Raw genomic sequence first — 26171 nt, 5'->3', positions numbered from 1 at the left:
TGCACCCCCCAACACTCAGTCTACTTGCCGAAAATGATACATTTTTTTATATGATTATGGCAAAAATAATCACAAAATGTCACTGCACTGAGAGACATGCTGCTGTACTCTCGCAGCTACATCTCCTTACAACAGTGTTTTACCGGATTTTTCCGGTTGTGTTAAATAACACCATAAAACCGCCATTACCCATTTCACGTCACGCACCCCCTAGAGGGCGTTTGCGCACCACAAGGTGGTGCACGCACCACAGTTTGGGAACCCCTGGTCTCAAAATGTGTCTTTTCATGCCGGGTCATGGATCTGAAGGCTGCATTTGGGTCCCAGGCAGCACAAAACCACTGAACTGGTTTGGTGCTGGAAAACCACTGGTTTACTGATTGATTGAACTGAAGGTAATAAATCCGAGGCTTACCCTGGGTTTGAAAGCGATGAGTTTCAGGAACATCTCCACAGTGAAGACACCAGTGAAGACCATATTGAGGATGTCCATGGAATAGTTAAACAACTGAGACTGACCGTAGTGCTAGAGAGAGAGAGAGAGAGAGAGAGAGAGAGAGAGAGAGAGGGTGAGGAACAGATGAAGAAAGAGGGAGAATGAATCATACAGTACATACCTACTGTACACGGGTATTTTTTATGAACGTAGCTTTGTTGTTTTAATTTTTGAAAATCTCCGTGTCTACAAGACAACGTAGCTAAAGTGGCGGAGCAAGGCTAAAAACTCAGCATAAACGTCTAAAAAAATCTCCACTGTTGCCAGAGTTTTTTAAAAGATTTGATTTGCGTGTGGGCGACATTTTTGACATTTTACACTTGGTTGCATGCTGAAAATAGCCGATTTACAAGTAGATTGGCTATTTTCAGCAAGTGTAAGATCAGCCATTACAACGCCATCAAGGCCCGCCAAAATACATTTAAGTCGACTAAATCAACTGCAGATTTAGTTGACTAAAACTAGACTAACAATAAAAAAATCCAAGTGACTAAAATGTGACTAAAACTAAATGAAAACTATTCAAAAGACTATGACATAAAACTAAAAATCAACACTGAATGGAGGGTTCTTTCTTACCTGTATGGCCAGACAGAGGGTGTTGAGTATGATGAGTACAAACATGACATACTCGAAGCCCGTAGAGTTGGCCACGTACCAGAACCTGTACTGGTAGGGGTTCTTGGGGATGTAGCGGCGCAGTGGACGGGCCTTCAGAGCATACTCTACACACTGCCGCTGCAGCGGGGAGGAACCACAGTTAAAAACAACCAGCCTTTACCAAACCGCTGTAATTCTTCTTAACACGTTTAGAGCTGCGCCCTCCAGTGGTACCTCGGCGCCATGCTTCCCATCAACATCAAGCCCTGCTTCCGTGTGTGTCACACACACTTCACAAAGACGGAACCGAAAGCACATTGTAGTCTAGCAGCTAACCATGTTGTTTATCTTTCACCAGAAACGGTAATATGTCGGCCACAATGGGATCAAAAATCACTATTCTCATCTGAATGCCAGACGGATTTCCTGAGAAAATGAGTGGATTCCAATGGGGTGCGCGCGCATTTCGCCTTGTGCCTGGAGGGACACAGCAACCTGACTAGCAACCTGGGCGCAGTAGAGGTGTGTGTTTGACTTCTGCCGGTGGAGTTTGATATAAAGCGATTACCCGCGGCGCCACGGGTTCCGCTATCAAAGGGTAATTATGGGGGGTGTTAATTATTCAAATATTTAAATATTCAAATTTAAATGTGTTATTTCACTCTTTCACTGAAAAGTGGACCCAAATATATAAGTCCATTTGAATGCATCAATTATTTAATTAACCACCTATTTTATTTTGTCCACTACAGGTAGGAACGCACGCACACAGTCCATCACCAGGCCTTTCTACCTGGTTCTTGTCCAGCTCACAGTTCCTGTACTCCTTCTCGCCCTGCTCCTGGAAGGTGACGATGACGAAGCCCACGAAGATGTTCATCATGAAGAAGGCGATGATGATGATGTAGATGATGAAGAAGATGGAGATCTCCACGCGGTGGTTGTAGATGGGACCCACGTTCTCCCCGTTGGAGTCGATGGCCTTGTACAGCAGACTGTAGAGGGATAGAGACGCACGCACGCACACACACACACACACACACACACACACACACACACACACACACACACACACACACACACACACACACACACACACACACCACAATGGGGATAATCTTCTGTCTATGGCGATCTCCCTTTTGTTTACTCAAGTGGAAGAGTTCAAGGCTGTGTCTGTGTGTAATGAAAGAGAATAGAGGGTATGTGCGAGACATCATCAAACCCGGAAGTTACTGTATGCAGGAATGCCTACTGCAAAAAACTACTTTCTGGCCTTGACAGCCCATACATCCAAACAGAAAAGTTGATGTGCCATTCACTTTAAGCATGGGCATACCTTCCATAGAGTCTGCACACTGGCGATGGTGACATTTGTATTGCGTCATCAAAGTTTCGATCTATCAATTCAGCATCACCACCAGTGTGCAGACTCCATTCTCTTTTATGACACTATTGCTTGTCTTGCACCCGGGCCATGGATGTGCGACTTGTGCATGCACTTGCTCATGTGTCTCACACACACGCACATGCACACACACACACACACACACACACACGCACGCGTGCGCGTACTTACGAAGGCCATCCTTCAAAGGTGGACACGGTGAACAGGGCCATCATGGCCGTTAGGACGTTGTCAAAGTTAAAGTCACTGTTGAACCAGAGCCTGTCTTTGACCATGGGCAGAGCCGTGTCCCCGTTGCTGTACATGATGTAGCTGCCTCTGCAAGGCAAGGGGATGAAGTCATTACAGACACATGCATTACATGGATGTAAATCAGTGGTGCCCAAACTATTTCATGTCCAAGGAGTCCAAATTGACACTAATTAGCCTGCGGACCCCCATTTGAAAAGTTATGGCATTTCTATCTCTGGGACCCCCAATTTAGGGTCCATTTGGTTCCAAACTATCATTTAGCTGGGGACCCCCTGGAACCCCCTCAAGGACCCCTGGGGGTCCCTGACCTCACTTTGGGAACCACTGCATTACAGAAACATGCATTACACGTATGTAAATAATATGTGAATATTATAAAAACAACCACAGATCACAGTATAGGCCTACTTGAAATATAAGTGAGCTTTTCCAAAGCATACTGTGATTTGTTAAAATGTCACAAAAGCAACTAGTATACATCGGTTTCCCCTTTCAGGTACACCATTTACACAACTGTAACTTACTTTTATTAATGCACTTAAGCACGTACAGCAATTAGCACAGCTCTCGTAAGTAGAGAGACCAAAGATCACCGATCCATTGTCTTCTATTTATTGGGATCAAAAACCTATGTCTGAAACCAGTTTCAGATATAAGCCCATTATCAGCATCACGCTGATTATTTTCATAATGGAGAACGCCTGCTTGCATTGACGGAAAATCATGTGCAAAAGTGGATAAAGCTGTGATATTATGTACTGTACTGTATTCTAATAACTGTGAATGACGCAGGCATTCACAGGCTTTAAGTTTAAGTAATACTCACTGGCACTCCATTGGGTTGGATTTGGCCTCATCTGTGCAGCGATAAAATTTCCCCTGTGAAAGATGAGTGAAAGAAAGAGCCACAAATGTAAATATAAAATATATACATTTAAAATTATATTATGATGTTGAGCTAATAGTTGTTTACGTTTAGCTCTCCCATCTTTCCTCCTTTGGTATCATCCTTTCTTTTACTCTGCCTTGAGGATTTTCAAACTTAATGTGCCCAAGGTACATCAATGGAGTAAGTAAAAAAGGCACACATGTACTCATTACAAAAAAACGTTTTGCACTTCCAGCAAGCCCTCACCCCTCCCTCCATCTTGTACCTTAAAGATCTGCACTCCGATGCAGGCGAACATGAACTGCAGAAGCGTGGTGACAATCATAATGTTGCCAATAGTTCTGATGGCCACAAACACACACTGGACCACGTGCTGAAAAACACAAACAGTCACACTATATTGTCACATAACATACAGTAGTAAAGTCCCTTACACATAGGTGACTTGGCGAAGTGTGTAAGGACCTTTAGTGTATAAGTAAAAGAGTGGGTGAAATTCTCTCAACATTCTCTTAACGTATAACAGTTATACTGTGTGAGAGGAATGTGATAATAAATGCCCACAAATGATGATACACTACACAACACATGCAAACACGTGATTACATCAAAGTATTAGTTGCCTCTCTTATTTTCTGGGCACCGATGCAAGTCAAACCCTCTAGGTTTCATCCTGCACTTACCTTGAGTCCCTTGGCTCTATTGATGGCCCTGAGTGGACGCAGCACTCGCAGAACACGCAGGATCTTCACCACAGAGATAGCAGATGATCTACAGTACAGAGAGGTCAGTCAGTGGTCAAACAATGTGTTCATCTGATTCCCATGCACTGCAGGGATGATGATGATGGCAATAAAGTACTGTTAATGCTACTACACTTTATAATTCTACTACTACATGAACTGAAGATCATCCTCATATCGTCACTGCCAGGCAGAAGAAACCATGCACCTCCATATTCCATCTTTTTATGTTTTTCATAAATTAATTCTATTGGTCAAGTTGTGAAGTGATTTTGTCTGGATTTTACAAATACAATTTTAGCAATGAATATTAACAAGAGCTTGAAACTAAATAATAACTACATACCGGTAGGTTAATGCTTCCCTGCACAGTTTCCTGCACTACTTACACTTCATACTATGATCTCCCACTTTTACCAAGTCACTTTTAAGTCTGCTAAACGCAAACATTTTGTAATTGGATTTCCCTGAAGGGTAATGGTTTTGGACATACTAGTGTAGGCCCACAATGTTTTGGCCTTCTGACAGTGACCATGTGCAGTGATTGACTGACTCATTGATGAATTGACAGATACATACTGAATGCCAAAGGAGACTAGAGACACTCCAACAACCAGCAGATCCAAGAGGTTGAAATAGTTTCTGCAGAACGCCCCTTTATGGAGGAACGCCCCGAACGCTGTCATCTGAGCAGAGGACAATCAAGGACACAAAGGACAAAGGACATCAAGGACAACAAATACATACATTAGCAAGTAAATAAAATGTTTCAGTGTTACATTTTGAAAGTGATGCCAAACTCCTACACAGTATTTACTATGTATGAAGAATGCCACTGGGAAATACAACCAATTCTCAAATCCATTGGACATCAGACAAATATTAGATTTCAAACATTGTATACGTATAATTTTCTATAGAAATTAATGCAAAGAATGCAATCAATATCAGACATCTCAGATATAGACATAGACATCCTGACTCAAGTAGAATAATGCACGCACACGCACGCGCGCACACACACACACACACACACACACACACACACACACACACACACACACACACACACACACACACACACACACAGACGGAAAAAATAATTCAGACAACAGGGCACATTATCCCGGAGCTATTCCACTATTTTCTTTCTCTTGCACCGATTAAGCTGGGAAACCATATTATAAACACTTTCCATGAATCTAGGTCTATAATCTCCAGCTGATCAAAGCTTAGGCATAAGCCTTAAAACATGCGATCCGTTTGTTAAAATGGGTAGGCCAGTATATGCATGACAGAGAGACTTATTCAGATGGGTAGGCCAGTATATGCAGGACAGAGAGACGTATTCAGATGGGTAGGCCAGTATATGCAGGACAGAGAGACTTATTCAGATGGGTAGGCCATTATATGCAGGACAGAGAGACTGGGGTTGGATAATATACGATGGCAACTGTTTCTTGCTTTTTCCAGTTCCAATGAGTACATTCCACCAAGGTGCTCAAGGCTAAAGGGAGTGATATCAAAGACAAAGCTGTGCATTCAGGGTGAGACCTTGCAGCTCACACAGGGGACAGAAATACAAAGAGGAGTGGGCAGAGGTTTATTTCCATAGTCCAGGAAATATGAACTTAAAAAAAGAGGCTTTCACCCATTGCATGGAATGTGTCCATGTTAGTGGAAGATAATTTAAGTATTTATTGTTGCGCTTTGGGATGGGGGGGGGGGGGGGGGGGGGTCAGATTAACATATGGAATGAATTCTGTACTGCGTGTCTTGAGTGTACATGGTTTGATCAGGTCAGAGCAACATATAGAATGTCAAAACAGGTCAGCTCCATATATGGAGATCTAAGGGTGGCAGAGGGGGAAGTGTATTGAGTGTACAGGGTTACAGTGTACAGGGCCGGACCTTAATTTTCGGGTCTGTTGATAACTCTACAAAAAACTTTGGGGCAGGCCTGTCTAGAGTTTGAATGGACAGGTATCAGTCAAAAGGGAGACATAGAAGAGGAAGGACGGGTGGGGAGGATCAACATATGGAATGCCAGAACAGGTCAGCTCCATATATGGAGATCTAAGGATTTGAGGTCAGATGTATAGAGTTGCTGGCCAGCTCCATATATGCAGATCTAGGTGATGATCCAGTCTTCTCCATGTATGGTTATCCAGGGTTTGATGTTTGATGTTCATCTTCATATATGGAGACGGCCATATATGTCACAAGGCGTGACCATATACTGTATGGAGGCGTGACACGAGGCGTGACACACATGCACGACTGACTGACTGACGGGAAATGCAGGTTTTCATAGTAAACAGCGACCTATACTACTACTAATAATAATTATTATAATAATAATACATTTATAATTAATACATTTATTATTATTATCATCCTCATTATCATTATCATTATCATTATATATTTAGAGAATTTTCCAGTGGCCTAGGAGAATCACCTGCCAATACGTTTACACCAAAACAGTTTTATGTGTCCTGAACAACCACACAACACCATTGGAAGATTGAACCCCTTTTTGGTGTTTTAAGCATCATGTTATACTTTGGCTATTGGGAAAGTAGATTGGAAAAGCAGATCTACAGTGCCGCGCTATGAGCTTGTCGATCTGCTATTTTTGAAAAATCGTGAAAATGTGGCGCAAATCTTTGAATACCGTATATATAGGCTACTTTCAGAGCGAACGTTTTTTAACTCAAATCTTTGCTTCTGGGGGGTCCCTGGAACAACATATTTTCAGATGGGGGTCGGCGGCCAATTTCATATAATTTCTGGGGTCCTTGACATGAAATAGTTTGAGCACCACTGACATAGAAACATGGGGTTTTTCAAGAAAACTCTCAGGATTTAGAAGACATTATGTAGAATGGGCCTCAGGTCAAAGTGGGTTAAAGATAGGATGAAGGAGACAGACAAAGAAAACAAACAATGTACGTCCCCAAGTTGGTGAATAGACATCGCGATAAAAAAAGACAGACAGGCGGCTATTTCGACTAAAAAAACAATAAAGACAAAAAAAACAGCCAAAAAACAGCCACAGTGATGGGAGGGAGGCCGAGTGCAGCAAGCTTGGAAGTGGTTGCGTCGTTGCTGTAGCAAAAACGTGACAGGTTCACTTATTTCTTTACCTTAACGAGGATCTCAAATGTAAACATACTAGTGAAGACATAGTCTGCATAGCCTAGGATCTGGGGAGGTAATCAGAATGAAACAAGTGGTACAAAGGGTTACTAGGGAACTAAGTACGTAGCACGACAGAGCACACAGTGGTCATTTACCTTCAACAGGATCTCAACAGTAAAGATTGCGGTGAATGCATAGTCAAAATAACCAAGAATCTGCAAGAGGCAATGCACAAGTTCCAAGTCATCAATCATGCAATCACAATAAAATGTAGTTTGTCTATATCAATTTGTTTTTCTTTTGACAAACATTCAATTCAATTCAATTCAATTCATGGACCCACGACCATAACTAACAACATCCCACTTACAGAACTGTATAAGAAAATGTAATTGTACTATTTCATTGTATTAATTGTGTATACAGTTCTGTGACCCGAGAGTAAGACTACAGATTTAGAATTTGAACTGAAATTTAAATATGAAAAAAACAGCTTCAGTATGCACAAAACCGTCTAAAAGCTTAAAAATAAATAAAAAAATAAAAAATAAATAAAAAACAATTTGTATTATGAAAAGAAAATAGGTCACTATGCTTCCATGTGTCCATTAATATGCCAAACACCTAAAGGGACACTTCACCCCTTTTGCAACCAGATCTTATTTTAATTCTCCCATGTCCATATATATACATACGTCGACGCTAGGTGGCGTCATATCCCAAGTCCGTATATATATGTACCCCAACGTGGACTCGTCTATATAATGGTTGATGCCTACGGAAGCCTTTAACATTGGTCTGGTTCCCATAGCAACGTCCCATCGTTCCAACTATGGGAAGTGGAGAGGTGGATTTTCAAACACTCATAATTTTCTGCCATCCACATTTTGGATTTAATTTGTGCCTTTTTCCCGCGATGCGGCGCCAATGCGCCATGTTAAAGCTTCTGACGAGAGGTGTGTTTTTTCCCCTGTGCATTTGTATGGGGGGCTGGGGCGGGCAAACATAGTGTAGTTAGAGTGAGGAGTGAAGTGCTGGCACCCGAAGCTGTGCTACAATTAGCGTGCACTAAAGTAGTTAATGATGTTTGGGAGACAAGAAACACTTTCCTGGGGATTTTACATGGGTAATATGTGTTTTTTTATATTTTAGTATTTCATAGTGTCCATGGACTCCATGATGCCACAGATACTGGGCTCACTTCCTTCCTGGACTATACAATTCCCATAAGGCTTTGTTCCACTGATCCTCCTTGTGGATAGGGGGAGGGCTGTCTTAAATGAGCCCAGTGTCCATGGCATCATGTAGCCCATGGACACTTGGAAATACTGATACTGAAATATCTAAAAACACATATTACCCACATAAAAACCCCAGGAAAGTCATTAAAATAAGATTTGTTTGCGAAAGGGGTGAAGTGGCCCTTTAAGCTTTCTAAAGGCTTCTCTCAGATCACAAGAACCACAGGAATTTCACATAAAAACAGGAATTGTTCTCTAAAATCCAATATCCCCCATACCGCCTGTGCAAAGGACAAGGTATACGTACAATGTTGCGAGCAGAGAAGTTGCGTATGGGGTCCTCAGCGGCCAGAGAGACAGAGCTGAGCATGATGAAGACGAGGATGAGGTTGGTGAAGATCTGGTGGTTAATTAGCTTATGACAGAACACACGGAACCTAGAGAGAGAGAGAGAGAGAGAGAGAGAGAGAGAGAGAGAGAGAGAGAGAGGAAAACGAATGAGACAAAGGTAAGAGAGATGATAGAGTACACAATAGCCTAGTGCAGTGGTTCCCACAGTGGGGAACCTCAAGGACCCCCTAGGGGTCTTTAAGAGAGTTCCAGGGGGTCTCCTGCTAAATGATAATGAGGTACCAAATGGACCCTTATGGGTATGTAACTCTGAGAGTGTAAAAATTGAACCAAATGCACCAGTTTTTTACATTTTTGTGTGTATCATCTGAGCGTGTCTGTGACTGTGCATGTGTGTGTGTGTCTCACGGGTTGGTGTGGCTAAAGATGAAGAAGGCGCTGCCCTTGGGAATGGGCGGAGTCTTCTCCTTGATGCTGAGGTCAACCAGCCTCTGGGGGCGGGGCACAGAAGGTACCTCTGGCAGGTCTTCCTCGTCGTCCGCAGCAGACCCTGGTGGCGAGGACAGGAAAAACAGTCCGTCCAGAGTCAACACAAGAGCCATCATCATTTCACGCTCTCAAGAGTTAAATTATCGTTAAACATCTGCATTACTTAATTTACAAGAAGTCTACACATTGCTATTTTGATCAACATTTGCCTGTTCTCTATAATGGTACCACATCAATACAGCATGGAAACAAATGTTATTCCGACGATAAAGAAAATATTCGGATTGGGTCTGAGAGGCTAAAACTCATCAAATGGGCCTACAATACATTATAAAATAGGGCTTAAAGTCTCACTGTATACTTCTGTTATCATCTTTCACTGGTATAGTTTTGACAATATCCATTCCACATGAATGTGTTTTTGACAACTTCTCTGCCACGGTGTCTTGCCAATAATGAGAAATGACACATGCAACGTAAATGTACCTGAAATGTATTTACTTAAATAGTTTCCGACTACGTGTCCTCAAACATTAGGACCCTGCAGCATTCCTTTTGGATCTGTAACGCTACCGAGCTACCAGAGACTTAACTAATTTGTTCTGTATATATACGTACGTCGACGCTAGGTGGCGTCATATCCCAAGTCTGTATATATACGTACCCCAACGTAGACTCTGTCTAATGGTTGTTCCCATAGTGACGCCCCACCGTTCCAACTATGGGATTGGAAATATATTCACAGTGCAAAGCAGTGGAAGGGAGGATTTTCTGCCATCCACATTTTGGATTTAATTTGTGCCTTTGTACTGCGACGCTGGCGCCATGTAAACGCTTCTGACGAGAGGTAAGGAGTGTGTGCTTGTTCCAATGCTGCGGTGGTGTGTTTAACAAGAGTGTATGCTGGAGCTGGGGGTTTATGCTAACAGCTAGCGGTAGAGATAGAGTTAAAGGACTACAAAGATTAATGTTATACACATGATGACTTTTAAGTGGTTAATCAGACTAATCAATTCGGTCAACGTTTAAACGAAATCACTAAATATTGTCGATTCCTTGATATAATATAATACCTGGGTTGTCCATTGTAGGATACGGCTCTTTGTCTTCCAGATCCTCCGGAGGAACCTACATACCAACAGGAGTTTAAAGGAAATTACGTTAAGTATACATTGAATTTTTTTTCTTTTTATATTTTTTTTTTATCCCACGATTTTGTAACCCATTTTTCACCCCTGTGTCAATCATCTAATGTGATTCTGGGCTCTACACACCCTCCACCAACCTAGTCCCCATATATGGGGGACATGAGGAGAGCAACGGACTTGAACTCATGCTTCCTTCATGCCTGAGTGTCCAAGTTGCTCCTTTACACCTGACAGCGGGGAGTTTCCCTGGTTGGACGTAGCGCGTGGAAGGAACATGTTATTCCAAACAGTTCCTTTCCCCTCCATCAGGCGCCCCGGCTGGCCAGGGGGAGGCAGTTTAGTGACCAGGATTACTGCATGTTTTTTGTGAGGGTATCTATCTACCCTAGGGGACACGGGGAGAACATGCAAACTCCACACTAAGGGTTGATTTGGAATTGTATCACTGCTGTGAAAATCACACCACCACACAACTGTTTTATATGGAATGGTTGTAGCCCTTTTGGAAAAGAAAACAGTATGTGGTCCATGGTGACATCTTGATAAAAAGCTTCTAATATATTATTTAGGCCCCAAAATCTATAAATCTCACACTATTAAGGCAACCAGCCAGTTCCACACGCTGCACAAGGTGCCCTTTTCACTTGAGCACCTGCCCCTCTAAATGTCTGTGCATTGCAAATCCATCCCCTCTCTCTCTCTCTCTCTCTCTCTCACCTTGGTCTCTCCACCTTTGTCCTCAGTTTTTCCATCTTCTTTTTTCATATCTGTGCTCTCAACACTGCAGGGTAATCATGAGAGAAGAAAACTAAAATTAAAAACATTTTATCATGCCGTCCTTTGGAACGTCCCAACGACAGAACGTTGAAAATATGAGCTATGGTAAGCTGCGACACCAACATGTATGCATTTAGGACAAGGTGTCAGAAGTGGACAGTATTGTACTTTGTGCTGTTCTTCCACTTCTTGGCTTCCTCTTCCTCCTTCTGTGCCGAGTTGAGGCTCTCTGCGTCTGCCAGGTTGTCAACGGCAATGGCTAAGAAGACGTTCAGGAGGATGTCTGCTCGTGTGACTCAGGGAAAATGAAGCATCAAACCTTAACCTTTGTGTGTGTGTGTGTGTGTGTGTGTGTGTGTGTGTGTGTGTGTGTGTGTGTGTGTGTGTGTGTGTGTGTGTGTGTGTGTGTGTGTGTGTGTGTGTGTGTGTGTGTTTGTGTGTGTGTGTGTGTGTGTGTGTGTGTGTGTGTGTGTGTGTGTGTGTGTGTGTGTGTGTGTGTGTGTGTGTGTGTGTGTGCGTGCGTGCATGTGTGCGTGGCTTCCAACAAGTTGGGATGCCAAAAAAAGGAGCTAAACAGCTTGCAAAATTCAGTGCAATCTCTTCTACTATCGGTAGCCTCCAAATGGGGTGAAGACGCGGTATGTGCTGACTGCATTCTGTACAGCACCTTGTAAATATTTGTGTCCTTGTATTGTATCTCTTATGTGGACATAAAGAAATGATTAAAATGTTCACATTGTAAAATGTTCACACACATGTTCCGTGTGTATGTGTGTGTGCGTGCGTCTGTTTTGGTGTGGGTTGGTTTGTGTTGGTGCGTGCGTGCGTGCGCACGATGAAGAGGATACAGTTTCCGCAGATAAAGAGGATGATAAAGTAAATGCAGACCACCATTCCAGAGGAGGCTGGACCACCATACGCCATGATACCGTCATACATCACCATGTTCCAATCCTCACCTGTCAAGATCTGACGGAACAGAGTTATAAACATTATTAGTCTAACATGAGGAAATGATAGAGGAGGAGAAGAGAAGAGAAGAGAAGAGAAGAGAAGAGAAGAGAAGAGAAGAGAAGAGAAGAGAAGAGAAGAGAAGAGAAGAGAAGAGAAGAGAAGAGAAGAGAAGAGAAGAGAAGAGAAGAGTTCTTTGGTTACCTGGAACACGGTGAGTAGGGCCTGCGGGAAGTTGTCGAAGGTGCTCCTTTTGGTGACCGTCTCGTCGAAGTTGAACTTTCCCCCAAAGAGCTGCATGCCAAGCAGCGAGAAGATGATGATGAAGAGGAAGAGGAGCAGCAGCAGCGAGGCGATGGACTTCATGGAATTCAGCAAAGAGGCAACCAGGTTACTGAGAGACGACCAGTGACTGGAGAGAAGGAAGACACATCAACCAGGTTACTGAGAGACGCCCAGTGACTGGAGAGAAGGAAGACACATCAACCAGGTTACTGAGAGACGCCCAGTGACTGGAGAGAAGGAAGACACATCAACCAGGTTACTGAGAGACGCCCAGTGACTGGAGAGAAGGAAGACACATCAACCAGGTTACTGAGAGACGCCCAGTGACTGGAGAGAAGGAAGACACATCAACCAGGTTACTGAGAGACGCCCAGTGACTGGAGAGAAGGAAGACACATCAACCAGGTTACTGAGAGACGCCCAGTGACTGGAGAGAAGGAAGACACATCAACCAGGTTACTGAGAGACGCCCAGTGACTGGAGAGAAGGAAGACACATCAACCAGGTTACTGAGAGACGCCCAGTGACTGGAGAGAAGGAAGACACATCAACCAGGTTACTGAGAGACGCCCAGTGACTGGAGAGAAGGAAGACAGATCAACCAGGTTACTAAGAGAGGCCCAGTGACTGGAGAGAAGGAAGACACATCAACCAGGTTACTAAGAGAGGCCCAGTGACTGGAGAGAAGGAAGACAGATCAACCAGGTTACTAAGAGAGGCCCAGTGACTGGAGAGAAGGAAGACAGATCAACCAGGTTACTAAGAGAGGCCCAGTGACTGGAGAGAAGGAAGACAGATCAACCAGGTTACTGAGAGACGCCCAGTGACTGGAGAGAAGGAAGACAGATCAACCAGGTTACTGAGAGACGCCCAGTGACTGGAGAGAAGGAAGACACATCAACACGGGAAAATGCAGCCATGATGAGGCACCCTGCACATGCACACACACAGTATACACACACGCATACAGTACTGCGTCAGTGGTTCTACAAGTTACTACAAGTTAGCCACACATCATTATTGCATTATACTTTTTTTATTTCCTTATGTGTCTGTTTTGTTCATGTATTACAGTCTTTATTCAAGGTGTTCTTAATGTATTGTATATGTTCATTTGTAGTCCAGTGGTGTCTACGTGTTGGAAAAAGCAATAAAAACTAAAAATGATTGCATTATGTATACTTTATACTATAATGAATTATGAATGCATTTATTATAACAAAACTTCATCAATACTTTGAACCACTTTCCCTATATGTTGAGCCTTCGATTAAAGGCCCAACATGCACTTTCCCCACTCACCGAGTGACTTTGAAAATCCTGAGTAGTCGCACACAGCGGAACACGGAGATGCCCAGTGGGGACATGATGGCGAGCTCCACCAGGATGGTCTCTATGATGCCTCCACACACCACGAAGCAGTCAAAGCGGTTGAACAGTGACACGAAGTAAGCCTGCAGCCCCAAACTGTACATCTTCACCAGCATTTCCATAGTGAACATTGCCAGAAGCACCTTGTTGGCGACATCTGGAAAGACAGACAGCAAGCATGTGTGTGCACATCTGAGTATATATGCATATACACACAGCATATTTATGTGCGTGCGTGCATAAGTGCGTGCATGCGTCCGTGAGTGTGTGCGTGCGTGCGTGCGTGAGTGCGTGCATGCGTCCATGAGTGGGTGCGTGCATGCTAAACCCCCCCCCCCCCCCATTTACACAGTCCTGGGAAGGCAACCCGGCGGGGTTCTGCACTCCAACGAGCACACTGTTCTTTGGGAACCACTGTCCTATAGTATAGTGTCAAACATACAGCCCGCAGGCCCATTTAATCTGGCCCGCCACTTGTAGAGCATAAATGTATGAGTCTGTCAAAAATAAGTAAGTCTCTAGCACATTCCTGTATAAGAAATATAAACTAAAATGCTCAATCCCAGTTCTGAGCTGCCCTCCCTAACTAGTCTGATTGCTGTCAGCTGTGCTCCAATGAATGGACTCGACGTCCGTCCCCCCCCCTCTCTGCTGTGTCGAAGAGTACTATACTTCTCCAGTACAAGGGTCTATAACCGAGGGACCATTCAGTTCACAGCTGAGCTGACAAAGAAATGATCATATATCCCACCACTGCAGATTATACATATTATTTAATGATGTTATGAAAAAAACTTCTCAGAAACTGGTCCCTGATATTCAGGAAGCAGCAAGTAAAAACAAGGCAGAGATGAAATGTCATGGTTTTCATTTATTTTTTCCCCTTTGGCTTTTTTTGAAAAATAACAATTAAGATTTTTAAGTATTAGTTATTGATCACTTCAATAAAAAAGCAGGCCTGCATAAAACCAAGGGTTGTGTAGCCATTTACACATTTCTGCTGAGACAGTATTTGAAATTTAAATATTCTATTTTCAAATGGTTTATTGGCGCTCCATAAATAAAAATAGCATCTCTCATAGCAAATGGCTTCTAGGCTACAGGTATGATACCAATAATGAAAGTCAATAATGTAAGTAGCTATTCTTATTATAATTTGTGTGATGTAGTGTAGCTATAGCATGCACAACAGGAAGAAAAACAAAGCCAAGTGACAGCTGTGTACGTAAACGTGTGAGCATGCTTGCAGTCCGCGACTGCATGGTTGCATCGCTCCGGCCCTCATGAAGTCACATTTCGTCCAATGTGGCCCCCACCCCAAAATGAGTTCGACATCCCTGGTAGCCTATAGTGTGTATAGTTTCAATGTACAGATTGATGTTTTTGATAATTGCGAACGCAATGAGCACTTACTATGAGACCTAGCAGATCATGTCTGTCTGTGTGTGTGTGTGTCTGTGTGTGTGTCTGTGTGTCCCACCTTTGTGCCCATATATGGAGCTGAGTGATTTGTTTGTGATTGATGCAACACACTCCATATTTGGACGTATAGCTGCTTTGGGGACTCCTTATATGGTTATGGCTAAGTTAAAAACTTAACATAAAAATAACTTAACTTAAAAAAATAACTTAAAAATAAATCTTAAAAAACCCCAAATATGTACGAGCTGCGTTCGCTTCCCATTTGCGCGTCTTACTGGTTATACTGTAAAGTGTTTAGGCTGATGGTAGGCTCATGGTTTGCCTATGATCCTAGATGACTACTTCTATGGATTTGATGTATTACCTCGTGTTTTCCTTGCTTACTGAAAGGTTCTGGATGAGAGAGAGAGAGCGTCTGCTAAATGCCTAACTTGTACACATTATGTTCACGTACCTTGTACTTGAGTGAGCCAGTCAGGCTGGTTGTAGTGCTCAGAGGAGATGGTCAGAGTGTTGAGGAACACAAGGATGATCACCAGCCAATAGAATGTCACAGACTTCACCGCTGCCCGACACTTCCTGCGACAGAAACGGTTCCACCTTCGCCAATGGCGACTGACAGTGACAGACAGACAAGGCAGACAGACAGACAGACAGAGGTAGAGGGGGAAGAGGAAGTGAGCTCAGAGTACAGGACTACAATTACATCATGCTAATACATACAGTATGCCCTGAATATTCCAACCTTTGTGAACATCTCAGTGGAAATTGGGGAATATGTTGACAATAGTCGACAGCTCTGCCGATTAATTGCGAACGCAGTGAGCACTTACTATGAGACCTAGCAGATCATGTCTGTCTGTGTCAATATCAGATACAACTTAGAAGATTTTATATTATGCACATGCCATGGTCACATAACCATTATATGTTGAGTGCATGCTTTGATGGTTACAGTTTTATAGTCAGTTTTGATGAGTAAACCTTTGTGGAGATCTTCTCAGTTCTCATTGTATGCTAGTTACTGCCATTCAGGATGGAAAATGAAATCCATTTGGATTTGGGGAGAAGTCGTTTCATAAGGGGCTGGTATGAAGTATTTGATATAAAGTTCAGTTCACTAGTCTACACTCTACTCTACACCTGCCTTCATTTCATCTGATTGTCTGTCTGGCAGGCACTTAACAAGTGATCGTTAACTTTGTCTGTTAGAGAGAGGGGCAGAGAAGAGTGGCTTTGCTCAACTTGATTTATACTTATATTCTCCACTCTGATGAAGGTACATGTTCGATATATCATGCAGCCTTACTTATTAGCCTATATTTTAGCTATTAAAAAAAAACAAAAAACAGCCACACGTTGAAACTGTCTATAGAGAGTATGAGCCTGACATCATCATACCCGCAAGTTATGCGGGAACGCCTACTGACTGAGTGGCAAAAACACTACTCTCTGGCCTTGACAGCCCATACATCCAAACAAAAAAGTCCTATGTGATTGTATTAAACGATGTTAAGCGACATTAAACTAACTTTGACACTCAATTTGCTACTTACTTTATACATGCGCCTATACCCTCTATAATCCATAATTAATTAAAATATATTTGCTTCAACATTTTGGTTTCTGTACAAATATTAGCATCAAAATAATGCCAGTGGCAAGATGGCAATGAAAATATGGAAAGCACAAACTTTCCATATTGACTTGCTGTGAGTTTTATTTTATTTGATCTTTTGGCTTGCTTTTTTAATTCTACTAAACTATACTGGTGGTATACTATAACGTATTTATATTGTTAGATGTAGATTTTAGATGTATTAAATGAACACTTATAATTACATACATGACTTACGATAACAGGCACAATGATGTTACAAATGTTGCAGTACATGCACAAGTATAGGTATTTGATGCAGTACAGCATACTGTGCATGCAGATCAATAGGATAGTGCAGTGGTTCCCAAAGTGGTTCCCCAGGGGTCCTTGAGGCAGTTCCAGGGGGTCCCCAGCTAAATGATAATTGAATGAAATTGAACCAAACGGGTCCGTTTGGTTCCATTTGTTCAATTTGTCCGATTTTACAATATAAATTGGGCGTCCCAGAGATAGAAATGCCATTAAATGGGGGTCCGTATAGACTAATGCATGTCAAAATGGGGGGTCCTTGAAGTTAAACAGTTTGAGAATCTCTGCTAGAACCATACAAACTTTCTCATATGGGGGTCCTTGGCATATATTTTTGAGTGGTGCAACCACTCCTACAACCAGCAATGTCCGTGTGTATCATGTATCATCAGTCATCATGAGCACGAGTGGTGTGCGCATGCGTGAAATTGGAACGAGAGAAGTATGTGACATGGCTGCCACCTGCTGGACGCAAATCCAACTTCTGACTGTCTAGGTTCGCTAAAGAAGGAAAGGCCGAGCCAAAATAATAATGAAAAAATAGTTCTCAGCGACGTGGATTGATATCCATAATAAAGCTAATCTGACGGAGCAGAGAGAGAGAGAGAGAGAGGAGGGGGGAGAGAGGGGAGTTGCACCACTCGGTTCACACAGGTGTGATTTTATTTTCTAATGGGGGTCCGCAGGAACCACTGGCATAGTGGATTACAATAGCAGAACCTCAGAGTGAGTTTGGGTGAGAATGGAGATCAAACAGCAACACTGGAGGAATGCTGGAACAAAACAGGATAAACTCACAAAGCCAAAACGGGTCACAACTCTCTGCAATATTAAAAGTGGCAGACCAGTGGCATCTGTTTCCCACTGCTGGTTTTACAGGACTTAAGGTGGTTGCACACTGGACGAGTTTTTCAGAAACGCAGCTAAAAATCAGAAAAACGTGCTTGTGTGTGGGGACCTTTAAGTCTATGCTATCACACACACACATGCACACTTACACGCTTGTCACACGTGATCAATACATTATTTCAACGGAATAGTACTCATAAATAATACTCTGAACAGAACAAAGCCAAGGCGTGACTCCCATACACTTCATGATGCAAGAACGCCTGCCCCAAAACACGCTCGCCCGAGTCAAATCCAGCTGACCGAGGAGAGCGCAGTAATCCTAAAGCTCAGTAACCTCAATAAAACGATTCCTAAACCTAACCTTATTCCCAACCTTAACCTCAGTAAAAGTTTTACAAGACACAGCTGGGGATGAGTGGTCCACGGAATAAATGGGGGCGAGTGTGTTCAGGGCCCAAAACACCAAAACTGTGACCTAATGCAAAACAGGCTGTATGCATGCAAATCGCTGTTTTCCCTGGAACTGGTACTGTAGCGTCATTACAGTATGAGACATTTATCAGTTTATCAGCATGTGATAATGTTTTTAGTTTGTTTCACATACTGCAGGGTAAGTAAGTAGTGCATGAATTGTATGTAATTATTTATTATTTAAATTACATAGATAGGCCTTTACTCTTGGATGTATAGTGCAACTATCCAAAATTGTGTACAAGAAATGTTTATAATTTGTTGTTGTTGCCATTCATTCTCAACAGACAGCAGATAATTCCTATTCCTCACTTAAAGTGGTTGTAGGATGCTTCATAATTACGTCATGTCTTTCTCTGAGGTCCTAGTCAAACTGCCCAGGAAAATGAAACATGTTAATTTAAGGCATAAATATAACATTACACGCAAAAGGTCGTTTGGGGGGGCTAAAAAGGGATTCAAAATGTCAACACACTGTTGGAGAAACAGGGCACTGCAAATACAAGGTCACAAATCAACCATGCAATATGAATAATGGATTTCAGTCAATTAAAGGCAGATAGGGAATTGGTCCACCATGCAGCAGTAGTGTGCATAATGAATCTGATCCACCACCATACTAACCTGTACTTGGATTTAGTAATTTTTTGACTGGGGGGAACAAGAGGGTCATTATGTTAAAGTCAATCCTTTTAGAGACTCTATCACAGGTTTTACATTATGGTCCAAGCATTAGTCAGAGAGAGAGAGAGAGAGAGAGAGAGAGAGAGAGAGAGAGAGAGAGAGAGAGAGAGAGAGAGAGAGAGAGAGAGAGAGAGAGAGAGAGAGAGCAGAAGGGAAGGAGACATTTTAAAATGGTACTGAGAGGAGGTGATCATGCTTCAGTGATGCTTGCGGAACTCGACTATGTCTCGTTCCTGACCGCATCACTGTCGTGGCAATAATCACGTTAAACCACACCCTCTCGTGTAATATTGCTTAATTATCCCATTGCTGAAAATAGGCTACCTGAGGGGGCTTTGGAATACCACCACTGGCATTACACAAGACAAACCCACTTGAAATGGGAAACTTTTGAGGGTGATTTTCTTATTTTTCTTACTGAAAACAATGTTTTGCATTTTGAGTTTGAGCTGACAGGCCCCTTTTTAATGTCAATTAATCAAGTCACCTTAATTCAAGTGACATTTAAATTACCAAACATATTTCTTATGGCATGTCATGTGGTCTACCTGCACAACTTTGTGATCTATACTGGTAGATCGTGAGCTACCTTTTGGGCAACCCCTGCTCTCGATGTAGCTGAGGCTGAATGTCTAAAATGCACGTGTCAAATGGCGGACTCACCAGAGAGGGCCACAGCAGGGGACTTTGGCATTCTTTCCATTCTGGTTTTCCGTGTTCACCGACTCAGTGTCACTAGTGGGCATGCTCGCTGTGACGTCACACAAGAACACAGGAAACAGAGTGAGACGCTATGACGGAACTGCTGGGTGCTTTTTACTGGCACCTTTGTCCCATACTGCAAAGAAACATCAGACATCATGTATTTTATAGAACTATATGGGTATATGACTACATTATGGGGCCCAGAATATATATTCTCAAATATATTGTTTAGTAGTTGGGACATACCTGTAAATTAGCCTGTAAATGTGTAAATGTCTATAGATAAAAAGTAATTGCATAGATTTTCATAGATGATTTATACTGTAGCACATTTTCTGTCTAAATCTTCTGGCCCCTTTGTGTTTATAAGAACACATAGCAACTGGTGAAATGACATTTCAATGTGTAGAATATATTTGGACAAAAAAACAATTGTATGACCATTATTTATTAAAGGTTTGCATGCTATAGAATTACAGGCTACTATAAATAATCACATAATCATACCCACAGCTGCATATCGCAAACATGCATACAATTATCCTTTATAGTAATGCTTCATGCATCAAAATATCCATAATTAAACTGCAATGGAGAGAAGGGATTCAATACAACATTGCTCACAAATGAGTGGTGATGCCAAAGAAAGATCTCACACATCTTTCTCATTTACATTGTAAATAACTTATTTACAATGTAAATAAGCCCCTTCCTTTGGATCCATAATGTATGTCCCCTCTAGCCTGATTATCAGATAGCAGTCCACTCAGAGAGTGGGCGGGGTCTGGATCCACCAGGCTATGTCCCCTCCTGGATAAGGACTGGATTTCACAATGCCTTCTCACCTGTGTTACCCTCTCTCCATCAACTATATGTTATCGGTCTTTCTCATTAAAGACAAAATGACTGGCCACAGTGGCTGAGTCCCAATCCTGACGGCCTTTGCTGCGTGTCACTCCCCATCTCTCTCTCCCGGTTTCCTGTCTACTTCACTTCACTATGAATGAAGTCATAAAAAACCTTTCCCCCAAAAAAAATATAATATATATATATATAAAAAAGAGAAGACAACAAACAGCCTGAACAACAGTACTTAGCATTCTAAAACGTTACTGTAGAAGTGAATAATGGAGTAACCTACAATACACTACAGGTGTAGCAATTTAGCAATTGCTTGTTGATTCAGTTAATCAGTGGTTCTTTCTTTGTTGTTTGTCAGGGAATGCCTGCCATCGGTTTCAAATAATCAGAAACACTTCCTCCTGGTGAAGAAGATGATGATGGCAAATGACCTAAATGCAAATATGACGTGCACAAGCAAGCAAAGGCAGGGAAACACGAGCAAGCATCTAGGCAGGGAAACATATGCCTCAAAACCGTTCACCCACTCATGTACATTTTCTCATGTGGCCATAAGCATAACCATATACAGTATGTGCATGTACATACAATGCATGCATGTACACAGTACACACAAACACACATGCATCGCAAACACTCCAACAAAAGCATGTACAGTACATGAGTGCAGACGTATCCATGCATGCATGCATGCAAACACATACGCAGAAGAAGGCACACGTACACACATTTACCCTGTGTTTCTGTAGACTGGGAGAACCAGCCAAATTTCTTCTTCTCAGTGAGGTCAGCTAGCATGACCCCTGGGTATTAGAAACATGCAGTTTACACAGCCAGACAGCAGAGTTAGCAGCACGTTCGTTAGTATACAGCAGAGACAGTAAGAGAGAGGAAGAATAAAGAGACAGCTACAATACAAACAGACAGAGATGCCATGTTGTACCGATAGAGTATAAAAACTAATATGTGAGGGTGGTCCTGTTTATCCAGTTTGGACACACAGCAGCAGACACAGATTAAAAGGACAGGCCTAACGTAAAGGCACAATCAACAAGAAAACATTTACTGCAATTTATTTAATACACGGTATGTGTGCCCTATTCAGTCGTCTTTGCCTAGTGTTCTTAGAAGCGGCTCTGTAACAGAGCTGCTCTGTTAATTTACCGGTAGTCAAATTACCTGGAATCAGTCCAATGTTTTCAGTTATTATGACGCACTCAATTCAATTCTATTAAATTCTCACTGTGTGTACACTGTACAGTCACCTACAGAGAGACAGAAGTGGAGAAACTATAATGAAGACGAAAGCTCTGTTGTGCATTGTGACAGGTAAGTACTGTTAATAGTCTGCTGTAAATACTGTCAAGCTAAGCTGGGCCAAATTTCTAATATTTTGGCTTCTTCTATGGTAAATATAAACCAAACCATGCACGATCAAACAATACTGTATCCTTGTGATTTATGACGGTTCTACTCTTGTCTGCTTTTACTTTCACCTCAATGAAGTCTAATCAAAAAAGGCATATATTCTATTGAATTTTATTTTATTTCTTTATCCTATAGGGCTGTGTACCCTCTCATTATGTCACACTCGTCAGTACCACTTTATATATGACAAAAGGAACTGGACCGATGCTCAGCAGCACTGCAGGGAGATGTTCACAGACCTGGCTACTATAGACAGCATGGACGACGTGAAGACACTAAATGTTACAGTCGACTTACAAAGCCTGGCCAATCCTGAAAGCAACTATGTAAGTATTTCTACAAAATGTCTTCCCTTTTCTGCATGCCTCCATATACATCATGGGCCCTTTTTTTCATCAGTGCTGCTAAACCTCTTATCCCTAAACTTCTTTCCTGTTTTGAAAATCATTTTTGAAAGGTTCAAATAGCTGATCTACAAGTAAAGCTCACAACGTGGTGATGCAGATCGGCTAGTTGAACAATTTTAATATTTTTCTAAATAGTAAAAAATAAATTCAGGGATAAGGGGTTTAGCACTGACGAAAATAACTAAACCCCCTTAACCCCTAAACTAAATAACCAAAAATGTTTTTCAAAATAGTAAAAAAGGCAAATCAGTTTAGGGATAAGGGGTTTAGCATGGATAGGGGTTTAGCACGAAAATAGGGCCCCAAGGGCTCTATTTTCGTAAACTATTTAGGTAAATCCCGTAAATCCCTAAACTATACATCCCAAATTCAATTCAGTCAAGTAAGAGTAAGAGAGATCAGACATCCCAAACATCCAAAACAAAACATGATAGTTTGTTGACCTAAAATAAAACTATAAATGATCTTAGTATAATTTATTTGAAGGGAGCCTGGATAGGCCTGCGTGATGACACCAACAGTTGGAGATGGTCACTGGCAGGTGAACGCTTTTACAGAGACGCAGAGGAACAGAAGTTCAGGAAATGGGCTTCTGGAGAACCAAACAACAAAGATGGAATAGAGTTTTGTACAGTCATGTATCCTAATGGTGAATGGCATGATTACCCCTGTTCAACACGTTTCTTTGCAGTGTGCTTCAAGGATATAGGTGAGGTTTTTGTGTGTGTGTGTGTGTGTGTGTGTGTGTGTGTGTGTGTGTGCGTGTGCGTGCGTGCGTACGTGTGTGTGTGCGTGCGTGCGTCACTGTCTCAGATACACAGTCTATAAAATGTATATGAGAGTTGCGGTTTTTTTCCAACATTTCCGTTGTTTATAGCTCTAGAGAGAGAGAGAGGGTTTAGGCTATAGACAGTTTTAGTGCTTAGACAGGAGCGAACGGCACACACACGCACGCGCACACGCACACGCACACACACACACACACACACACACACACACACACACACACACACACACACACACACACACACACACACACACACAGAGGCCCATTAACCCCTGGTTTAGAGGCCCATTAACCCCTGGTTTAGAGGCCCATTAACCCCTGGTTTAGAGGCCCATTAACCCCTGGTTTAGAGGCCCATTTCCTGATTCAAATCTGTGATCGATGGAACCCTCCATTATTAGCCCAGATGCTAGATAGAAATTTCCTTATTATTATTTCTTATAAGATTTGCAGGTTAAGCCATTTGATCATCCCATGTTATAATTTATTCTGTGTACAGGAAGGAACTGACTGTGATATATATTTAACAGGGACATATACCCTCATTGAGGAGTTGCTAACATGGGACGAGGCTCAGCGGTACTGCAGGGAGAACTACACAGACTTGGCCAGTGTGAGGAACCAGACAGAGCACGATGAGATACAGAACATCAAGGGCCAACGTGTGAGCTGGATAGGCCTGTTTCGGGACTCCTGGAAGTGGTCCGACGGGAGCAGCTACTCCTTCAGGGACTGGAATACAGGGGAACCAAACGGTGCGACGGAGAACTGTGCTTCCCTGGAGTTTGGCTCCGGGTCCAAATGGGCAGACTGGGATTGTGAACGGATAAGTGCTTTTATCTGCTACGGCAATGGTGAGAGATGAACCCGCGGTTGCATTGGTTATAAAGTGCTGCATTTCCATTAGTAGTCGTAAAACCTAGAAGTGAGTTCGTAGTGGGTTCCCTTGCCAGATAGAAGCCTATGAGAGTATCAAATTATGCACTGTTATGTGCTTTAAAGAAAATTATATAAACATAATACATGAATTAGATTACATCTGTTAATGGCAACAGATCATTCAATATTAAAATATTGTTATGTTATAGTTTGGCATTCTCATAACAATATCAATACTATCTATTTTTTATCAATGTTGGGAAAAGGGGTTTGAAGTTGATCAGCTACTCAGACCAGGTTTTTGAATGCCATGTGATTCTGAATAGGGAGACGCCTTTATTGTTGTTAATTATTTAGCTTTGTCGTCGTTGTTGCACATATTAGCAGATTGTAAGGGAAGAGAGATGGCTCACTCCTCATTAGCTCAGCCAAATTTAACGATCCATAATAAATTAATGAATGAATAATTGCACCCCTAGAGACAACTCAGACAACACCGAAAACGGAGACAACTCTGAGCATGCATACAACTCCAACACCATCGACTGCTGCGATCACAATGACCACAGGTACCCTATACCGCTAAGTGATTCACCAAAATGACAGTTTCTTCTCTGTGTTTGAAAAAGTAAGACCAATATATCCATTACATTTTTGAAAACACTGATATACAAATACTAGTCTTTAAGCTTTGCGAGCGGCAGGGCTCCAAGACTTTGGTCCCAAACTATTATGTTGAAAATCACTCACTGCATCATAGAATCGTACAACAGTGCTGAAAGGTCACAGGATCTTTTTTTAAATAGACGTGAATATTTGTACGTCTCTAAATGTTCTGATGAATTGAAAATGGTGGACCCTGTTGTAAACAAGTGTATGCTTTATATATGTCGTCACTCCACAGTAACAGTTTTTGCATTGAGTTGTGCTTTCGTTTTAAATGTACCTATTCAGCATACTGTTTAAATACATCAATCAATCAATCAATCAATCAATCAATCAATCAATGCTTAACAGCACTGCAGGCAGAAAGCTCCTGTAGGCACAGGCACAGCTATGATGAGCTCCATTAATAATATAGTGTGAAATGAGTGTGCTGAAACTGACAGTGAATATTTGTTTTCAAAGTTCCAGTGAAGAAACAAGTGGTGAGAATAAAACTGACCAAAGCAAACTCCTCCCTGGATCTGAACAACAGTGCAGTACAGGAGGCCATTTTGGAACAGGTATAAGTAATCTATTCAAACACAAGGCAAACTAAAGTCAAATTGAATTAATTAATTGTGTTTTCATGTTTGTACCATATACTGCATGACAATAGATCATAAAACCTAAAAGAAAAACGAAAAATAAATGAAAATGTATCTTTGACCTTTAAATAACACCAGGACAGGACAGACAAAGAAATGACCAGTGCAGTGCATTCTGCTCAGGGGATTATTTCTGAGTTCTGTCCCTCAGTTCAAACAGAGCCTGAAGGACAAGGGTCACACATCAGACATCAAGCTGAGGTGGGTGAAGCAGCCTGATGGCAACGTCTTCCACAAAGAAGACAAGAAGAAGAGGCAGAAGAAGAAAAGGGAGAGAAAGCCTGTTCTAACAAAGATGGAACTTTAATGAT

General features: G+C 42.1%; 1 protein-coding gene across 1 annotated transcript in view; it reads right to left on the bottom strand.

Annotated features, from left to right (window-relative positions):
- Positions 1 to 26171, bottom strand: part of LOC308315029 (voltage-dependent L-type calcium channel subunit alpha-1D-like) — a gene marked incomplete at its 3' end in the record, with an annotated part of 94894 nt that overhangs the window by 23282 nt on the left and 45441 nt on the right. The window contains exons 9-27 of the mRNA XM_080762853.1: positions 20147 to 20234; positions 16022 to 16182; positions 14077 to 14302; positions 12694 to 12901; positions 12387 to 12507; positions 11707 to 11821; positions 11479 to 11542; positions 10687 to 10741; positions 9533 to 9674; positions 9081 to 9210; positions 7538 to 7597; positions 4968 to 5074; positions 4329 to 4416; positions 3911 to 4018; positions 3583 to 3635; positions 2676 to 2822; positions 1890 to 2091; positions 1076 to 1234; positions 416 to 526 (exon numbers count right to left, since the gene is read on the bottom strand). Coding sequence (XP_080618979.1) covers positions 416 to 526; positions 1076 to 1234; positions 1890 to 2091; positions 2676 to 2822; positions 3583 to 3635; positions 3911 to 4018; positions 4329 to 4416; positions 4968 to 5074; positions 7538 to 7597; positions 9081 to 9210; positions 9533 to 9674; positions 10687 to 10741; positions 11479 to 11542; positions 11707 to 11821; positions 12387 to 12507; positions 12694 to 12901; positions 14077 to 14302; positions 16022 to 16182; positions 20147 to 20234 — 2345 coding nt within the window. The remainder of the gene's footprint in view (positions 1 to 415; positions 527 to 1075; positions 1235 to 1889; positions 2092 to 2675; positions 2823 to 3582; positions 3636 to 3910; positions 4019 to 4328; positions 4417 to 4967; positions 5075 to 7537; positions 7598 to 9080; positions 9211 to 9532; positions 9675 to 10686; positions 10742 to 11478; positions 11543 to 11706; positions 11822 to 12386; positions 12508 to 12693; positions 12902 to 14076; positions 14303 to 16021; positions 16183 to 20146; positions 20235 to 26171) is intronic.

This window comes from Protomyctophum bolini (assembly GCF_963924005.1).
Source record: "Protomyctophum bolini genome assembly, chromosome: 5".
In the NCBI taxonomy this organism is placed as follows: Eukaryota; Metazoa; Chordata; class Actinopteri; order Myctophiformes; family Myctophidae; genus Protomyctophum; species Protomyctophum bolini.
The sequence above is the reverse complement of the archived record's forward strand: the minus strand, read 5'-3'. Positions and strand labels throughout refer to the sequence as shown.